The sequence below is a fragment of the Pleurodeles waltl genome, chromosome 1_1 (genome assembly GCF_031143425.1).
Source record: "Pleurodeles waltl isolate 20211129_DDA chromosome 1_1, aPleWal1.hap1.20221129, whole genome shotgun sequence".
Lineage (NCBI taxonomy): Eukaryota > Metazoa > Chordata > Amphibia > Caudata > Salamandridae > Pleurodeles > Pleurodeles waltl.
In genome coordinates, this window is record NC_090436.1 from 969,349,137 (window position 1) to 969,370,480 (window position 21,344).

The 21,344-nt window shown below is 41.5% G+C and overlaps 1 protein-coding gene across 1 annotated transcript in view; it reads right to left on the bottom strand.

The window, feature by feature from the left end:
* Window positions 1–21,344, bottom strand: part of MTTP (microsomal triglyceride transfer protein) — a 249,013-nt gene that overhangs the window by 44,080 nt on the left and 183,589 nt on the right. Inside the window, exon 12 of the mRNA XM_069230236.1 lies at window positions 18,641–18,852. Coding sequence (XP_069086337.1) covers window positions 18,641–18,852 — 212 coding nt within the window. The remainder of the gene's footprint in view (window positions 1–18,640; window positions 18,853–21,344) is intronic.

Genomic DNA, 21,344 nt, shown 5'->3' on the forward strand with positions numbered 1-21,344 from the left:
AATTAATTTGCATGTATAAAACTACTTTTGGAATTCACAATAGCTGGTTCTACACATTCACATAAAGGCCCTAATTTCGAGTCTGGTGGTCCTTGGACCGCCAGACTCGTGGTGGTGGTCTTATCGCTGTCGGGCCAGCTGTAAAGATGCCATATTATGACTTTGGCAGTTTGGCCAAGGCTGAACTGCCAAAACGCTGCTCAGACCACCAGGCCTGAGGTGAGTACCTCCTACCCAGTGGTAGCCGTCATACCATCATCGGTATTAGGATCGACAGACCACTAGCATTTTCGTGGCTGTTGCATCGCCACGCAAATGCTGGCGGTCATGCACTCAGCAACAGGAATCTCCATTCCTTTCGTTGGCAGACACACCCCCACATGACCACACACCTACATTCACTCACCCGCGCATTAGTTAACATACACCCCAAACACTCGCACCCAAACACGCACTCAGATACACACATTCACTCGCACACGAACACACCCATTCATGCACATACACGTACTAAAACAGACATATACACCTGCATGCACGCACTCAAACTGACTCCCCCTCCACATTTTCACAAACATACATGCACTCCCACAAACACACAACACCCCCCCCCCGGCATACACGCACTCACACACATACACAACACCCCCTTTGGCATACATGTCCCATTCACGCACAACACCCCCCTCTTCACCCCCCGCATTCATACACACACGCAGACACCCACTCCACACAACACCCCCCAGTCTCCCACCCTCCGCCTTTCGGACAATCAACTTACTTGTTTCGGTGAGGTGGCCGTCTGGGAGGGATGGGTCCCGGTGCATTCCACCGCCGGCACTTCACCGCCGTGCAGGACACTGCCATGCCGTATTACAGATCGTAATATGGTGCGGCGGTATCCAGTTGGAGTGGCTGTGCCGGCGGTGGAAACCACCTCTATTACAACGTCGGCCAGGCCAATGGTGTCAGATTACCTCCCGAAATCAGGAGTAAATTGGCACAACGTCACAATATGGCAGTCTTTGGATCACCAGCTCTGGCGGTCTTTTGACTCCCGTGGCTTCGGCGGTCTTTCGCAAAGACTGCCAAAGTCGAAATGAGCATCAAAGTGTATGGAGTGCATGTGTATGCGTGTAAATCTACTGTCTTGTGCAGTGAATGTGCATTCCAGGGCAGGAAAACTATCTGAGTCTGACCACAACCTCAAGCATACACATTTGTGGATATTCACAAACTGCTTTTTCAACAACTCCAACTCTGAAAATGTTAGGAATTTACTCCTGATCAGGGCAGGAGTAAATCCCTTTCTAAAGTGGAAAAGCGAAGGCAATACTCCCAACACTCTTCGTGGCTAGACTCCTCATTCAATCCCCATTTTGATCACAATTCATTTACTGTCAGCCTTCCACAATATCCTTTACTTTCATTGAAATCCATTGTTATTTTCCTGTCTGCATACGTTCAGTCTTCCTAACTCTACTCACACCACTTCTTACATATCCTATTTCCACTGGCTACCTTTTGTGAATCACTTTCAAATTAAGTATTTCTGCATTGTCATTATGGCACTAAAGGTCTTGCTCCAAATTATCTGATTAACTTACTTTCAATCAGCATGCTCCTAAATTTAAATTAAGTAAAGCGTCCTTTCCTCCCCTCATCCCATCTGTATTCTCTAAAGCTTTACTAGAACGGTCATATTCCTTCTACCAGTATTTCCTTGTCATTGTTAATTTTCAAAGCAGATCTGGAAAGTTAATTAATGTGGCTTGCTTTGTTACGTCAGTTAGAGTAGTTATTTTTATCATCTTTTTGTGCTAATTTGTACTGTTTAGGTTTTGCACCAGTGCTTGGGATAAAAGGACTTTACAAATTCAAATAACAAAATAATAAAGAAAATTGGTGGGGATCTAGTGGAAGTGGGTCCTCCATGGAGAGAAATATCTTCTCCATGGCCGTGGAGAAAAAGTTAGCAAGTACTTTTCCACTTAATCTGCCAATTTCGTCCCGGTGTATATTTGCTTATTCGAAAATGAAATTCATACTGATTTTCTAGGAGCATGCATCGAAACCTACAACAGCTACAGGCATGACCAGGAAAATATCGGTGAACACCAAAATTTGGGAGATCTATACCCATATACCAGTTTGTAAACTCTTGGGTGTAGATTTGCTAATTATTTTGTAAATCAGGCCTATTGCTTTCCTTTTATTTCAAATGTAGTTCATTGCATTTTATGAGACATAAACATCCGTTGGTACAATAAATTACAACATGCATAGCAAACTGTGTCAATAGGATGGTATCAGTTATGTAAATTTATGAGTAAGCGTGACAAGTACATACCGTGTATAAAGTTACATACAGCGCACGGAAACATATTAGTAAACATGTCACAGGGATGAAACCGGACATTAGCTAAAATAACCCCAAAGGTAACAGCAACCCCTCACTTCCCCAACAGTACTGCCCGGGGAGTGCAGGTCCATCCGATAAGAAGCATGAACCTATGAGTGTGGGAGGTTTCCCTTTCCCTAGTGGTACACAGAAGGCAACACATAAGTCATAAAAGTAAGTATACCCTATCAGGGGAATGGTCAAAGGCAGGGATTCAAGACTTCATGCCTTTTCATGTGTATTGCGTTATCAAGCTGTCTCTTCGTCCTGGGCTTTAAATCGTTCCAGCAGGGTAACTCATAACAGGAATTGTGTGACAATCTTGCAGTTTTCTTTGAAAAATAGATCATCAATATCCTAACTGATATTAGGGGAGCATCTGATCACAATGGGTCCTCGCCAACCATGCTGTATCCTGAGAATAGTAAGGGGAAGGATGGAATGCCAAACCATCCCAGTGACTACTCCAGTCATGAGAAGCCGTGGGTCCAGTTGGACTGGATTAAGATTATGACAGACAACTGTTTTCAGTCAATGGTCAGTTCTATTTTATCTGGCTCCCACTAGACCTCTTACCACATATGATTTGGAAATGTTTAGTAGAGGAATTGTTTCCCCTACTACGTCAGATTTGTAATCAATTCCTATATTCAGGCCAAATTCCATCAGCATAGAAAAGAGCCAGTTTCTCCTATCCTAAAGAAACCATCTCTGAACCCGCAGGTCCCTGATAACTATCGACCAATCTCTTTACCATAAAACTTTTGAAGCGACAAGTCAGCAAAAAGCTCTCTCAATTCTTAGAACAACACAACCTTCTTGATCAGCGTCAGTTTGGCTTCAGGCCTGGACATAACACGGAACAGCATTGCTTCTTGCCCTGGATGACTTATGGATGATAGTCAATAGCAGCCAATCGGCAATCCTGATTCTTTTGAATTTGTCTGCCGCATTCAACACGGTCAATTATAACATCCTGATCAGTAGACTCTCTTAAGTAGGAGTTGGTGGAACAGCCCTAGAGTGGTTGCACACCTATCTACTCAATTGCAGCCAAGCTGTTTTCCTTCCTTCATTCAGGTCAGCCTTTAGGAAGGTGGAGGAAGTGTGTTCCTCAAGCCTCTGCCTTGAGTCCTGTTCTGCTTAATCTGTACAGAGACCTCTTATTACCCTTATTAAATCTCATGGTATAAGAGTAGTTAACTATTCAGATGATACTCAGTTGATTTTATCATTAGATAGAGACCAACAAACAGCTGTAAAAGGCTTCCATATTTGCATGAAGGATATTGTGCAATGGCTAAACTCTAATTCACTCAAATTCAATACGGACAAGACTGAATTTTTATGTTGCTCAACAAATACAGTTCCCTTGAATTTACCTGTAAATTCTTGGCCATTTCCGGTGAAGGACAGACCTAATTCCTCAGATACGGTCCATAATTTAGGAGTCACTTTTGACAATAGATTGTCTTTGGCAGCTTATATCACAAAAGTGGTGGGGACCTGCTCCTCACTATTGCGAGGTTTACAGAAATTGCTTCCCTTACTTCCAGCCAGTGCTAAAGCTCTCATTATTGGTAGTGTGATCCTTAGCAGGCTGGACTATTGTAATTAATTGTTCTTGGGGGCCCCTGACTACTTACTAGAGAGTGGACTTTACATAGTACAGTCAGCGGCGGCAAAATTGGCATTAAACCGCCCCAGGAGGTCATCTGCTTTAGCAGCCTTAAAGGAGGTTCATTGACTCCCAACCAAACAGAGAATTGTTTTAAAATCACCATGTTTGGTTTTTAAGGCACTACATGAATTGCACAATCTTTTCTCTAGATAAGTTCAGACGAGAAGTCTTTGTTCCTCAATGGGTGCTTTTGTCTGTGTTCCTAAGGCCAGGAAATCTAGAAAGGGTGGATGAGCATTTTCAGTCAGTGCTGCACAGCTTTGGAACCAACTACCAGCCCCCCTCCCAAATATGGAAGGTTTATAATCCTTTAGAAAGGCACTGAAGACTTGGCTTTTCCCCTCAGCAATCTGTTTGTCGGCTGTGTTTCCTAGTGGATGTGTAACACCACCTTCTCCCGGTATTCCAGCTGGTAGCGCTATGTTACCTTTTAGGTGAATTGCACGCTTTATACATGGTTATACATATATATATATCTATGGGTTGCTTACTCAGCCCATGGAATTCCTCCCTACGCAGCGCATGACTCACAGCGGAGCTCCAGCGCCACACTTCCTTATTACAACCTGACACAATGGGAGCAGTGGATAATTTCAAGGGCGTGTATTCTGCCTTTTGGCATTTGGAATTGCTAACAAAACAAGTCTGACTCCACCCATGGAAGTTTTAGATCGAGGGTATAGACTCAAAATGCAATGTTCAGCTGTATTCCATTGCCGAGACCCTGACAGTGCCCTAACTGAGTCCCAAATGCATTTCTAGTAGGATACCAGCATTGGACAGGATCACACCAGGCGTAGTAAGTCTGTGTCCTAAGATCGGCAGGAAGGACAGGAAGGAGAGGCAGCAGGAATACCCTATTGTTGGACCTGGCTTTTTGACAGGGACATCCCCAAACTTTTTGCCTCCTTCCTCCTATTTTTTCTGACCTGTTGTTGTTGGCTTTTGACCTCTGGGCACTTTACCACTGCTAACCAGTGCTAAAGTGCATATGGGTAAATTGTACTACTGATTGGTTTATCCATGATTGACTATTTCATTTACTTGTAAGTCCCTGGTAGAGTGCACTACATGTGCCTAGGGCAGGTAGATTAAATGCTACTAGTGGGCCTACAGCACTGGTTGTGCCACCCACCTCAGTAGCCCCTTAACCCTGTCTCAGGCCTGCCATTGCAAGGCCTGTGTGTGCAGTTTTACTGCCACTTCGACTTGGCATTTAAAAGTACTTGACAAGCCTAGAACTCCCCTTTTACTACATATAAGTCATCCCTAATGTGTGCCCTAGGTAACCCCTAGAGCTGGGTGCTGTGTAGGTAAAAGGCAGGACATGTACCTGTGTAGTCATATGTCCTGGTAGTGTAAAACTCCTAAATTCGTTTTTACACTACTGTGAGGCCTGCTCCTTTCATAGGTTAACATTGGGGCTGCCCTCATACACTGTTGAAGTGGCAGCTGCTGATCTGAAAGGAGCAGGAAGGTCATATTTAGTATGGCCAGAATGGTAATACAAAATCCTGCTGACTGGTGAAGTCGGATTTAATATTACTATTCTAGAAATGCCACTTTTAGAAAGTGAGCATTTCTTTGCACTAAAATCTTGTTGTGCCCTTCAATCCACGTCTGGCTAGGTTTAGTTGACAGCTCCTTGTGCATTCACTCAGACACACCCCAAACACAGGGTACTCAGCCTCACTTGCATACATCTGCATTTTGAATGGGTCTTCCTGGGCTGGGAGGGTGGAGGGCCTGCCCTCACACAAAGGACTGCCACACCCCCTACTGGGACTCTGGCAGACAGGATTGAACTGAAAGGGGGCTTGGTGCATTTCTTAGAGACTCTTTGAAGTCACCCCCACTTCAAAGGCACAACTTAGTATAAAACAGGGCCTCTGCCCTACCTCATCAGACACTTGCTGGAGAAGAAACCTGAACCAGAAACTACATCCTGCCAAGAAGAACTGCCTGGCTGCTCAAAGGACTCACCTGTCTGCTTTCTACAAAGGACTGCTGCCTTGCTGTTGCCCTGCTGCCTTGTCTGGCTGTTAAAGTGCTCTCCAAGGGCTTGGATAGAGCTTGCCTCCTGTTCCTTGAAGTCTCAGGACCAAAAAGACTTCTCTCTTTTACTTCGACACACAGCTTGTTTCGCGGCGAGAAAAACGCCGCACTCCGACGCTGATCGACGCAACGCTCTTGGGACGATCGAAGATCCGACGCACGGCCTCGCAAGGACAACGCCGCCCGACCTCTAGAGGAGAAATCGACGCGACGCCTGCCGTGAGATCGTAATTTCAACGCGCAGCCCCGCAGATCGAAGTCTAGAGGAGAAATCGACGCAACGCCTGCCGTGAGATCGTAATTTCGACGCACAGCCCCACAGACCGACGCGCAGCCGGAGAACAAGCAGGAAAATCCACGCACAGACCCGGGACATCTGGTAATCCCCGCGATCCACAGAAAGAGACTGTCCGCGCGCCGGAAAACGACGCCGACTTCCCCGCGTGGAAAATAACGACGCAAGTCCGTGTGTGCTGGGGAGAAATCGACGCACACACCCTTTTTCCACGCACCTCTTCCTTTGTGGCCCTCTGAGGAGATTTCCACCAGAAACCAGGTACTTTGTGTTTGAAAGAGACTCTGTTTACTTTCTAAAGACTTAAGACGCTTTATATCACTTTTCAGTGATATCTTTACAAATTCATATTGCAACTTTGATCGTTTTGACCTGAAGATACCCAGATAAATATTATATATTTTTCTAAACACTGTGTGGTGTATTTTTGTGGTGTTATGCTATGGTGTTGTATGATTTATTGCACAAATACTTTACACATTGCCTTCTAAGTTAAGCCTGACTGCTCGTGCCAAGCTACCGGAGGGTGAGCACAGGCTGATTTTGGATTGTGTGTGACTTACCCTGACTAGAGTGAGGGTTCTTGCTTGGACAGAGGGCAACCTGACTGCCAACCAGAAACCCCATTTCTAACACCTATGAAGTTTGGATGGCTTTAAATAGGCCGTATGGAATCATGAGAACTGAATAACTTTAAAACCTGTATTCCGAGGTATCATGCTGGGATATGCTATAAGAAACCTCAATTCCTTATCAGGAACAGCGCGATTAAGGTCTAATTCCCATCTGGTCAGCAACAGGAGCAGGAAGGTATGAAAATGTGCTTGAAGCCCTTTGAAGAGCCACTTGACCAGGTACTTGTCCGTACCCATTTCATGCATAGTCTTAATCACCACTGGTGACCAATGCATTTGTGTGTAGAGTGTAATACTAGCATTTGTGAGAAAAAGAGCCCCCGGGAGCTCATGCTGCTGCATCTGTTCTAAAGGCATTAACAGTGCACCTTCACTGAACAAGTCAGTCACAGTAGTGATTCCTGCTCTTTACCATGGTAAAAGGCTAGCATGCGTGAGGGTGCCCGCCGAGGCAGGCAGGCTACTTAGTGCAATGTTTGGTGCATAACACTGAGGGAGCATGAATAATTGGTAGCATGTCTCCAATATGTGACAGCAATATTTTGTAGCAATGGGAGCAGCGGAGGACATGCCACACCCGGCAGCAGTAAATATTGCAGTGTGCCTGAGCGTAACATGGTCTATGAGTAGCCAATCTATGTAGGTGTATCATGGCCAACCAGTAAGACAGGTATTGTAGCTGGGCAGCGTCACAATAGGACTTAAAGTCTGGTGCACCCAACCTAACCTCCTCTGTTGGTAGATGTACTTGGACAGACTAACGCTGCGTCTCCCTGAGCCCCAAATGAGGTCAAATAGTAAGGAGTCCAGTAACTTAAAAATTGAACCAGGAATCACAATTGATAAATTCACAAATGAATACATTAATTTGGGCAGCATCACAAATTTGGAATGTGCCAAGCGGCATGCCACTGATAAGAGCAACGTCACCCAGAATTGCACTTGGACACATAAAGATGTGAAGGCTCTAAGTAGGTTTCCTTTGAATAGATCTGTGTGCATTTTATAGATCCGAACACCCAGGTAACAGAAGGTGTGTTAAGCCACAGGAATGGTCTTCATGCCCACATAGATTGTGTCCTGGGGTATAGTGTTGTGAAAGAAACATGCATGTGACGTAGTATGACTGCTCTGTAAACTAGAACTATCCCGAAACGCGCTGAATAAAGTAACAAGAGGCTATAGATGTGCACCCAGATCTCAAGTGTACACTCTCATGTCATCTGCATACAGGGAAGCCGCATGGGACTAAGGCCCTCTCGGGATATTCAAAGCAGCCCATTTACGTCTGAGTTTCTGGCCTTGGGGCTCCATGGCTAAGACAAACCAAGGGGGGATAATGGGCATCCCTGACCGGTGCCAGGGGAAATCGAATACTGTGCAGATATTTGTGCCCCAGTCTTGGTCCTTGCTGTGGGATGAGTGTAGAGGAGCTGGACCCAATTCATGTAGGTGGGAGGAATGTTAAATCGGCGTAATACCTGGAACATGTGATCCCAACTCAGGGAATAAAAGGTCTGTTGGAGGTCTAAAGACAGCCTGCGTTAGGATAAGGGTTATGTGTTATCTCCATGATCTGACAGAATCGCCATATATTGAGGAGAGTACTTCTGCGTGGTATGAAGCCACACTGATCAATATGAACCAATTCTGGGAATAGAGGGAGTTAACAATGGGTAAATACCAGCCACCAAAAAATAACATCACTTTGAAGCAGGCATAAAAAGTGGAAATGCATTTATTTCTCCTACCACACACCCTTCGTGAGAAAAGTTTTGAAGTTATGCTATGCATAGCATTTGTGCTGGAGCGATATCCTTCCAGTATAAAACCTATGCTAGACATGATGGAACACCTTGCACTATGGTGTGGGCATAGTACTAGGAGGCCTGAATTGCACCAACACTAGAGAGAGAGAAGGATAGAGACGTATCTTACTGGATAGGTCTCTTTCTTCTCTCTTTCTCTCACGCATCTTTGGTTGCTGATCTGCGTTGTGTGGCAGCTTTGTAAATCTGGGCCAGAGTAGGGGTGACTTTTCAGGACAACAGCGCAGATGATCCTGGAAAGGCTGAACTTCCTGGCAGAGCCCAGGGTGGCTGCTGATCTAAAAAGCTGCTGCACTATTCTTAGCCCGTCACTCAGCATATGCTTCATATGCCCGGCATAAAGTAAGTGAAATGTCTTGAGAAGGTTAACTAGCAACTGAGTGAGGGGGTGGTGATGAACATGCTGTCCCCAGGCAGGCGTATGAAGGTGTAAAGACAAAAATACAAACACCGTCAAGCTCCAGTTGCACGCAGGATTTAGGGGCTCAACCCTAATGGTGTGGGGTTAGACTTTGATCTTTTACTCACTGGTTCAAAGAATCGGAAAAACAAAACATATTTTAAAACAAATCAAGCAAAAAATAAAATAAACACTCATAATAACATCTATTTTGTTTTAGGAAATAAGGAAATCTTCCTGCTGGAAGTTGTAGGAGCTTGCAAAGGTTGAGTAAAACGGTTGTCAGTGAAGTGAGAGTGTAACTCTTTTACGAACAGGTGACCGACCCGTCCGCATTGTGACTTGACATAGTGGACTTTATTTTGAGACTTGGCACGTGTCAGGATAAATGATATGATGAGAGAGGTGTGCAAAGAGTTTATCAGTTAAAGTAAATATGGCATTGAAAGCATGTAGTTATGGCACATGTGGACAAAATAAACGAAACTAAAATATAGACAAAGATGCTGAATAGTCAGACTAATCCATGCCAACACGCCTTATTTAAGAAAACTTTTTAAAATATGCATTTCACGGCAGTGGAGACGTGATATCCACCCTGAAACCAGAGCACCTGCCTCTACTGTCAACACCTCACACAGTTCACCGTAGGGCTCATGTTCCATTTCAATTGTGTATTTGTGCCAACATAGTAAAAAGTGTATCACACAAATGAAATAAAGTAGTGCACATTAAAAATGTTAATCAAACATTGCTTTCTGACCTAAACGAATGTCTTGGAGGGCTATCGGCAAAAATACGTGCAAGGAAAATGTGTATTTCACAGTCTGCTTAACTAACATTTGAAGGAATTTAAATTGTAACTATTACTGCTTTTATCTCATGCTTTTTAAAGTTGAATACATCCATTTCTGTAAGGCATGATCTGACTTCGAAGTCTTTACGTGGACTTCCAGGAAGTGATCTGTGCGAATTAAAAATAACTTGTAATAGTAGCTGTTAAATCAGAGCTCAACTGTCACAGATAGTCTATCAAATGATGTTTGAGAAATCAATGTGAAAGTACACTGACTGAAACTTTATCCGCATTGCCTTCACATTGCTTATATGCATCTCTAAATTATTCGCACTTAATATTTTTTTCAAGATCTTCTCTGATATTTGAGTTGGATTGTGGAGGAGACGCATGTCTTGAAAAAACTCTGAGTCAGTTCAAAATCTGCCTGAGTATTTTATTTTCACGTTGGTATTATATAAAAGATGCATTAACCAAAGGCGTGCCTAATTATTTGTACAACTTTTCAGTGGTCTAAGAGCTAGGTGGCGTGATATCTAGTGGGCACACCACGTAATAGTCACAGACTATGTGGCACTAAAACTCGTCTCCTCGGCTATGCAGCCTCAATATGCAGCATCGGATGCCTTTGCGAGGCATATATTTTGTTTAACTGCAGAATAGAGAATGGCCTCTGATTAAACATATGAACTAAAAATTCTTAAAAACTGAAGACAAAGTTGAATGCTTTACAACTGTCTCTTCTATTTGAAGAAATACTCTTTGAAATAGCATAACTGTTTAAAGTTTTAAAAATGGTGATACCACTATGCACTATTTGTATAGGCTAAACTCTCTCTAGAGTGGCATAGTGGGCAAAAAACAGCTGTTGAAAGTGGCTAAAAGTAATTACTAGTAGCTAATATTAATTCAAGCATCCCAACCATCACCTCTTTATTTTCTTCAGCAGGGTGCCCTAGGTGCAACGGGTATGCCCTGATGTGTGCACCATACTCACTGTGACAAAGGAATCAAGTTATACCTTATTGGCAATGCCTAAATAGGCAAAAACAACTCTATGAACTCTTGTGATCTCATCTGGAGGGAACCTGGCCAGGTAGTTTGGCCTCAATGTACCTACTACAGCTGGATCAATGCTGAATTGAATATGGATTGTCTCTGTCCACAGTGGGGTAGAAGGCAAAAGAAAAAATACACTGGAATGTAACTACAGAATAATTGCTGATGACTGAGATTAACTAAAGCTTTCCACTCGTTACCTTTTAGTTTTCCTCAGTGCCACACCATTGATGCAATGGTATATGCTGAGACGTTGACTGTGTGCACTCCACGCCAGAGGACTCAAGCCGCATATACCTAAATAGGCTGAAACTGGTCTGGAGTTGCTCATGTTTCTATTTTGATGGGACCTGGTGTGGAAGTTCATGCTGGACTGTTCCTACTGGAGGAGGATCAAGACTGATTTACATGTGGCTGGTCTCTGTCTAAAGTGGTAAAGTGGGCAAAAACAGTGGATGGACTGAAAAGCAGCTGAAGTAATTAATTGTGGCTGAGATTAGCTAATGCGTTCCATTCACCATCTTTTTGTTTTCGTCAGTCACTTAGATAATGCTATCTGTGCTCCTCTGAAAAGTTGTAAGTGGAATGTGACTGATATGAATAGTGAATTCCAGTACCAAAGATGCAAGCAATTTATATTGTTTCTGTTGATTATATTGTTTCAAAGACTAATATAAAGGTCAATAATAACAATTTACATTTCAGCTTGAAATAAAATAGATCAGGGAGTTAAGAATAGGTGCATCCTCCATGAAGGACATTTTGTTTTCTGGCTGTTATTAAGAAAAATCTGTGCATCCTACTCAAGGCTTTAACTGTACCCTTATATCCATGTATCACTGACATTAGGAGTATCATCGTGAATGCTCCAAGGCTAAATAAACCCCTGGAGGGTCCTGCTTTTGTTACAGAAAATCTTGAGGGCTGAAAAGCTTGACCATCCTGAAATCCATTTTTAGTGCAAAACTGTTAAAGGGTTTAGGGGACAACTATCAGGTTGCTTTCTCTTAGCTATTTAAAAAATCCTAATTCCCCCATGGTCTCTGTTATGAAGGTTGAACATAACTTTTTGATTGTCATTTTTAATCTATGTGTTCCTTTATGATGGGGTAATGGTAACTAATATTATCCATCTCCTGATCCTATTTTGACAAAGAGGTTACGTTTAACAAAGCAGATTTTTGATGTGATTTCATGCTTCTCTTCAGATGAATGAATACTGCTGTTATGCTAAAGTAGAGCATTGAAGACAACTCCACTTGAGCTAAGGTACTCTTCTGTAGCAATGACTCGTGCATACCCGAGATTACCTTTGTAATTTATTATCTTTAGAAATATGTCAAAGAGTTTAGAATAAAAGTGAAATATAAAAGTTATTGTTCCATCCAACATCACAATGTGAGAATGTTGCATAATAACAATGTTAGTCTCTGTAAGAGGTCTAGTCTTACAATTTACCATTGGAATTGTTTCTCCAGTAGTGTTTGATGATTAATCAAACTCAATGTAAATTCATTAGATGCCTTAAAAGGCATGATTGTATGGCAATCAGGAAACAATGTGGTCCCTGGTAACATTTTATTAGGAAATTATTAACAAACAAATATTTATATTGAGTCCTTCAGGTTATTGTGATGTCCATCTGCTTATTATATTTGAGTATGATTCTTGGGGATATTCATTGGCCCCATTATCAAAACCTACCATAGAAAGGTTGACTCTTTTAACAGCTTTGGAGGTAGAATTTTAGGGAAGGAAATCTTACCCATTTTGTCTTGTTTGGAAGGCAAGTTCCGAGGGGAACAGGGATTTGGGATTTCAAGCGTTGTTTCCTCAAACAAGCAAAGGTTCCCAAAATTGTATGTCAAGGACTATAAGTCCTTAGCTGTAGATGCCTTTTAAGTGTACATGAAGCTTCAAGAGATGGGTATTTTTTACCTGATGAGAAAAGATCTGATGATCTATTTCTCACAATCATCATCCTCAAGGAAGATTTATATCTGAGAAATGTCAAAAATATTTAACAATGTTTTAAAAAGCTTATTTAAACATTCTGTTCACAGTCAAATAGATCTGAGTACAAAATGGAAGCCACATACGTCTCATTCACATGGCTGTATTTAGTGTTCTGGACAGGGGAATGAAGAAGCTATTCTTCTTATTGAAGGTAAGATCCGTTGTTAACCTGTATAGGAAGGAGATTTATGAGGGTCTTCCACATGTGGAAAGACTATGTAGATGTGGAATGATGAAATTGGAACCTTGACCCAGCTTCATGCTACTTAATCCCCATCAACTACATTGAGACTGTACTACAGTGCCACCACACGCCTTACCACTACATAGCCAAGGTGTTACATGTATTTTCCCACTACATTCACACACCCCACTACTTGCATGCTTACCTTCTCTAATTTTACCCCAGTTTCAAAACATCTATACCTAATTAGTTTTTCTTAGTTACAGTTGTTATCAAATCCTTTTCCATTTTGTGAAATGTATTTTTTTTAATATCCAAACCTTAACCTCTCTATAAATTAAATTAATGAATGTTTGTTTTAATGTACTGTTCTAAACCAAGTATTTAAATATAATTTATCAAATCCTATACAATTAGATTCAAAACTCTAACCCTAACAGGTCTAAGTTTCATTAATATTTATAAAAGAAACATGTATGTTATTTTATGTTTACATAATTTATTTTAGGGCCCTTAAGGTAACATAAGTTATAGTAAGCTTAAATTATCTGTCGTCAGTTATTTGAAAATGTAACTAAAGTAGTGAAACGGAGGAACACAGGGTGGTCTGAACCACTCTTTGTTATTTTATATTTATTCAGTTGTAAAGAAATAATGGAATAGCCCTACAGATTATACCACTCTGTTAATTAATGTATTTAAGGTATTGCATGTAATTTATTTATTTTAAAAAGTATTTGTTCCAAATATTTAAAATTATTTCACGAAAAAATGCTTACCCTAACGATTATTTTAATGTACTGAATCTGAATATAATGAGCTCTATAAACCCTACCCTTAATCTAGCATTTTTAGTTTAATATTACTTTAATATAATGTAATAATTAAATACACCCCAACCTAAATGTATTTCCTTTTTACATTAACAATATACTTAACTAGGTTGATGTAATAGTAAGTTATGCAGTGACTCATTGTGTAGTGGCTACGGAAATCTAATGACAATGATTTAGTTTTCAGACAATAGTATGCAGGTAATGTAGTGGGTGCATGCCCCGTTATGCTCATTGCTCTCACATGTCTTATGTTTAATGCTTCAAGATTTAAAGATATGAATGATTGATTGGTGGTTAATTCACATGATTAAGAATTTGTGAATATCTCTTTTTATTTTCAGAAGCAGCATGCAAGATCTTCAAACCACCATTAGAAATCATCAGTTGCATTTTCTGTGACTGTTTTTATGCTCAGAAACATATGTTTCAGGTATCACTATTGTTTGCCCTTGAAAAAATATCTGAGTGGGGGTGAAATTCCCCTTAAATATTTGTACTATTATCTATTTTGTTTTGATGACTCACTTTGCAAAGTCTGCTTTTAAGATATATCTTCTAAAGAAATAGCATTTTTCATTAGTGAGAGCCCCCAGAGCAACCCCTTAAGCATTGACACTTTTCGCCTTATTTAAAAATGACTAACATGCTCTACACAATCTGCATATGAGTCAATCAGTTAAGTAGAGCATGTGTGCATTCTGGTATATTGTATCCCAATCTACAAGCCACCACAGTATAAAACACATATACAAAGAAAGACATATTTGTTTCTCCTGACCTATCTCAGTGTTGCCAGAGTCAATTAGAACAATAACGCTATTGAGACCATTTTAATATTTGCAAGTGCAATAAGGCCCTTGTCAGTTCTGATCAATATGGGTTAGTACTAATTTGTAGATACCAGCATACACGTGGGGAACTGCCCACTATTATGTGTCTACAGAAAACTGTAATGATCAATAGAAAACCTTATGACTCAATGAGACTTACGATGGAATAAACATAGAGCCAGATCTCTGAAAGCCCACAGACACAGACTGTAGTATTCAATGAACACAAGGCTGAAGGTTGGACCAAAATGCAATTTTTTCAGGTAAGGCCTGCAAATGATCTCCTCCAGTGTACATTTAACTATACTCCACACCACCAGGGCAGTATCTGAAAAATATCACACCTGACCTTCAAATAAAACAATTGAAGCCTAAGGGGCTCATTACGAGTTTGGCGGTCCCAACGAGGGACCACCAAACTCGTTGGGAGGACGCCCTCACCATGGAGGTGACGTCCTCCTGCCCTATTTGAAGATTTCTGCCAGTCAGACCTGGCTGACCAGTGGAAACCTTGGAATAGAGCATTCCCGCAGGTCTGACCAGAGGGATCAGTGTTATGAGACAGCACTGGGCTCCCTTAAAGGAGGTGAGTGCTATCTCATAGCACAGAGGGGGCCGTCCAGCTCCCTCGGAATGTGCATTCCAAGGGTGCTGGGGAGGTGGACCCCTGCGCTGCCCATGCTATGAAAAGGCTGGCAGAGAACAAGGTTGTAATCAGCAAGGCAGTGCTGAATTCAGCACCGCCTGGCTGATTGCAACCAAGACCACTGTCACCCCTTCGGGATCTAGGATCCTGGTGGAGACAGTGGTCGGATGGAGGTCTGACCGCAAAACTTGTAATTTGACAGTCCGACCATCACCGCAAGGCTGGCGGCCTTGTGATCGCCAGCCTTATAATGAGGCCCTAAGGACCTGATTTATAATTTGGTGTCAGACCGTAGTTCTGCCGGGGCAAATGAGTAAATAATTTCATCGCCACAGTAGAGGTCCCGACTGCTGACCACCAAGCTGGCGGTCATTTATAAACCATTGGCACGAACTGCCATCACAGCAGTTCTTGACAATGCATATCTCTACATTGTGCAGGGCTGTGTCAGCATATCGCAACCTTGCACCAAAGAGTTTTATTTTTTATTCTGAAAAAGAAAATTCCAAAACGGATGTCAGGGGAGTCATCTCCCAGGGCCGGTGAGAGGCATTATTTACATTTTACTATCCCTCCCCACCAGGGTTTCCCTGGTGAGGAAGGGCAGTAAAAAATGTTTACATGTCCGTCCATCTACATTAGGCAAGCGGGCATTTTGCCATTTCTCCAATGGCACTTACTCCCCAGGGCCAGTGAAGAAGTTTGGCTATGGCAGAGAGGGAGTAGTCTCCTCTGTGGCAAAACTGATTGTCTGTCTGCAATTAAATTGGGCAGGTGTACCACTATGTTGGTGGGGTAAGAACTCATTTACTGTGGCACAGAGTTACTTTCCCTCCAACCTATAAATGGGGCCCTAAGTCTCACCCCTCTATGCTTCACTTGATTTTACGAAATAAGCAGATGGAGCCCCATGGAGCTCTGTAAAAAGTTCTAAATAAAAAAAAAACATACATTAACTTGCTATGTTCCTATATTTTGTGGTGGCTATAGTAAGCTGTGGCTGGATAAAATTGCTATGATAACTTCATTCCTAGACATTTTAGAGAAAGGTGCTAGTGAAAAATCTAAGGCATAGCAGTCTTCAGCAGGCTATACTATATACTGAAATGGGTTATGTTGAACAGAAATATGATGACTTTAACGAACACAGTTTTCTTTTAAAAAAAACTTTTACACAATTTGATTTTTTTCAATCAATATTTTTTCTATTATTTTGTTGTATACTAATACATTTATGGCAAACGTTTCAATAGTAATTGCAGCGCATTGTTTGAAATCAAAGGTGCTCATAACGTCTTCTCGGTGTTTTGGGCCTATTTTCTTTTTTTTTTTTTAAACACCAAAATTAACAGGTACAAATACAAATACATTAGACTGTGAATACACTCTGTGTTGGGATTGTACCAGTGGTGTGACGAAACTAGAGAGGAGGCCCGTGCAAAGAACATGCAAGGTGCCTCCTTCTGGACTCACTCAGGCCAGGTGCTGTGCTGAGGGGGGCCCCTGGAGCTTGCCTCGCCAACCGCAGAGGCTGCGGGGGCCTTTGCTGTGCCAGTGGATTGTACGACTACAGGGACAGCGGGAGAATGCCTCCATGACAGTTCAGGCATTGCTGCCTCACAGTGAGACGTGAATGTACCCTAGACAGTAGTATGCAATGTGATATTTCAGTGGCAAAATTACAAAGTATGCATTTCTTGATTTTTTTTTAACTTCTTGCACACTATTCTATATAAAGGTTTCAAGTTCCACAGTGTACCACTTACTCCAACATGCACTTCAGAATCAAACTGCAAATACTTCCAACAAATTGAATTTCTCCCAATTTCACAAGACCCCGTTTCTCACCAGTCAGTGAGTACTCTACTATTACCTATATTCACCTGGGGGATCAACCGTCTTTAATCTTTAACCTCATAATTCATATATATATATCTGACAGCCGAATGTCTATGAATTTTGCTGCATTTGCTGCAACCTCACGTGAATGCCCCCTCTAAATGGTCAATTGTATACATCCATACTGAGGCAATTATTTATTATTTACTGCACCACCTGGTTCTAGCACCGACACAATTCGTTGTTATCACTTCTTTCATAAATTATTTATACTGGTGTCCCCATTTCTTCTTCTGATGTGATCTCATTAAATAACTCCAGAGTTTGAAACATCACCATACCACAATACAAGACACAAACAAGACATGCGATCACCATTTGCTGGTCGTTGTTGTGAAGTGTAATATTCTGTTCATCCAGCTCCAATACTCAGATCAGAATTGTTTGTTTTACAATGTATAGACACCCTTGTATTCATATTTATGTATTTATTCGTTCTATGTGCGATCACTGGGGATGTGTCATCTTGCTGCTTGATTTCAAAGCATTGCTAGTACAGAACTCATGAGAAATTGTTTTTTGCATAGCAAATGATAGACTTGAGATGCCCAAAAGGCTTGGCCAGCTCAGCAGTATTTGAATTTGCAACATTATAGCTGGGAGACGCTTGCCAAGTTTGTGTTAAAAATGCAGCAGAAAAACACCATACATTGGACTTTCTGAAGAAAAATCATGCACATTCCTGCAAACATAGAGTTCACCAGATAAACTGCATGAATGTGTAACTGCATAGGAAATATACACTCTGCAACTTTCCAAAGCACTAAAGCATGTGGTTTCACTTATCCTGAAGGTAAAATAAAAAAAAAATCTTGTGTGCCTCATTACTGAGACATCACTGAATAGACGTTAATGTTTAAGCCAAAACATATATTCAAATAATCAGTGATGACAGTAGTGGCTTTTTCACCCAGGACAGCACCTAATGAGTCGCTATACGACTTCTAGGTATTCAGTTCACAGTTGTGAAATTGACGCTACCTAAACTGGACAGATTGCCAAAGAAGGGAATCATGCTCTGCCCTGTGAATTCAACCGCTAAACTACTTCTCAACCAGAGAATCTGTGTGAGACTTACCTTGCGGGCATTTCGAAATGTAGAACATCTTCGATGACAGAAAGCATGTATTTATTCATTTCCTGGGACAGTTCTCCAATCGAGAGCAGTAGGTTTTTAACTTCCATATAAGATGGGTTACTGTTCAAGATAACCTCGGCAGCGGCCGTCCGCACCGTCTTTTCATGAATCTTGCGATTCTGGTGATAAATTCTGTTCATTACTTTTCGAACCTGTTCAGAAAAATAAAATGTATATAAATGTAGCAAAAAAAACGTAGAAAATGCAATCTTCTGATATTTATGGCATTAGTAGCTGTGTCTGATTTTTCTCAAAGACAAAAATATAAACCCATTGTTGGAGGGCTCTGGTACCTTGTCACAGACTGAGGTTAATGGTCTGACTTAGAGAAGGGTGGTAACATCCAGTCCTCTGAAAAAACAATTTTTACTCAATCATTTCTTAATTAAATGGAACTTCTACCATAGGATTTAGCAATGGTGTGGGAGAGATCCCCAATAACCCCCTGAGCCCCAATAATGTATGAACCCCAAATGTTACCTTAGGAAATTTGGCTCTGTTAAACTTCGAACTAACGAACCGAGACTACACTGTCCATCAATGAAATAGGTTTAAGATTAAAGTTAAATTAGAAACCGAGGGCCAGATTTACTACAGTCTCACGCAGCACAGCAATCAAAACTGCTCCGCCGCCTTGCAGAAAGACAGAGCAAGAGAGCACCATATCTACAGAGATACGGCTCTCTCCTCCCCTCTCCCTAGCTCCGGCGCACAGTTTTGATGCCATGCCCAATGCACACACCTTTGAACAATAGTGCAATGAGTCTTGCATGGGTTTTGTACTGGAAGGGGTTCTTCCCAGTACAAAATACTTCGCCTAGACAACTTTAAAAACTTTTCTTACTGTGCATGTGTGCTCTATAGTGCAATACACATACACACGCAAAGTCGGAAAAAAAAGGAGAAATTAAAACATTTCTCCTCTTCACGCCTGCTTTCAAATGGCATTGATTTATGATGCAAATTTTCCATAGACAGGGCTTTGCGTCAACAAGCAAGGGTGGTTGCATGGGAACGTCCACATACAACCCATGTAGCACCCTCTTGTTGCTAATAAACGAAAAGCAGCACTTTCCACTACTTTGCATTACCTTTAGGCAACTTTAAGTGAAATCCTCACACCAACGTAGTGGCCAGAGGTATCCCTCTACCCTTATCCTCCCTCTCAACTACAAAACTATACATGCAAAAAATGGGAAGAGGCAATGTCAGAAGTAGTCCTTCCTATCTTGTAGTGTGGGATCCCAAGCAGGTTGTTAAAATTGCCCTCACCCACTAGATAGTGGCATGCGTCATCATTGTTATGTTGTGAGACCACGGCAGCTGTGTGGAGCAACACATTTGTGGCAGTCTCGAGAGGGGAGTTTTGAAATTTACCCCTCCGTGATTGCAGCCACTGGTTGAGGCCTATGACGTGGGAGGCAAGGAAATGAAAGTGAATGGGCGACCTCCCCCGCCCAGTTTCAGAGCCAGCAAGTCTTCCAGTACGAGCATTCATTTATTTGGCATACAAGGCACACGCACGCATCCAGTAATACAACACGGGCCTCACCCTGGAGGGCTTGCGTTTGAATCCAACAATCATAGGGCATGCTGACATTCTAGTGCAGACCAACAGTCAGAGTACAGCAAAATGTGTGTTGGTAAGGGTTGTTACCCTATCTTTCGAAGGAATGAAACCATTTCTCCTTTTCATTTCTGCTGTCAAACGGTGTTAATTTTTAATAGAAAACTCTATCTCAAAGTTTCGGTAGATAGGGGCTTGAACAACAAGAAAAGGTGGTTGCATGGGAATGTCTATTTACCACCCATATATTGCCCTCTTGACACCAAATAATGGAAAGCAGCACTTTCCACTACTTTGCATTACCTTTCAACAAGTTTCTGCACAAAAATGAAAATAAATAACAAAAGAATGTTTTGTGCTGGTTTGTGTCACTTTTGTGATGCAAACATAGGGAAAAATGTTGATAAATTTGGCTCTGAGATGTTTACAATAACTGAGCTCTAGATCAAAAATAATGTTTTAAGGATTTTTCACAGAATTTGTATCAAACACATTGTGAAGAAATGCATAATTTTACATGAAGGCTTAGATACAGAATCACAAATCATAACAAAATTCTTATTTAGGCAATTAAATCTCTGGATTGTAAGTGTCCAACTCATGCAGAGTACTACTGAAGAGAACCCTAAAAGAGGAAAAGAAAGTCTCAAAATTATCGGACAGAGTCTCGGGAAGAAAACGATAAGTCCACCATGAGCCTTCAAACGCAGGGGTTTTATACACAATGTATGCCTATCAATTGACAAAACTGCAAATTCAGACATGGTATGATCATGGTTAGGTTGCATTGGCAAATGAAAAAAATTACTTAGTAATTATAACAGTTCTTAACACTAACCGAGTTCTTAAGGTAAGATAAATCTCCTGCTTGCTTTAGCATGAACTGCACTCTAGAGATGCACTACACAGTGTGAAACATTTCTCAAGCATAGCTCATAGAATTATGTTCTTCTGTACACCCTCATCAGAACATCCAGTAAAAATCCTTCACAATGATACATTGGGTACACAATGAAAACTTCATTCATAATATGCACTTTTTAAAACAACAGTAATTTTAGGTCATTGCGCTCTGTG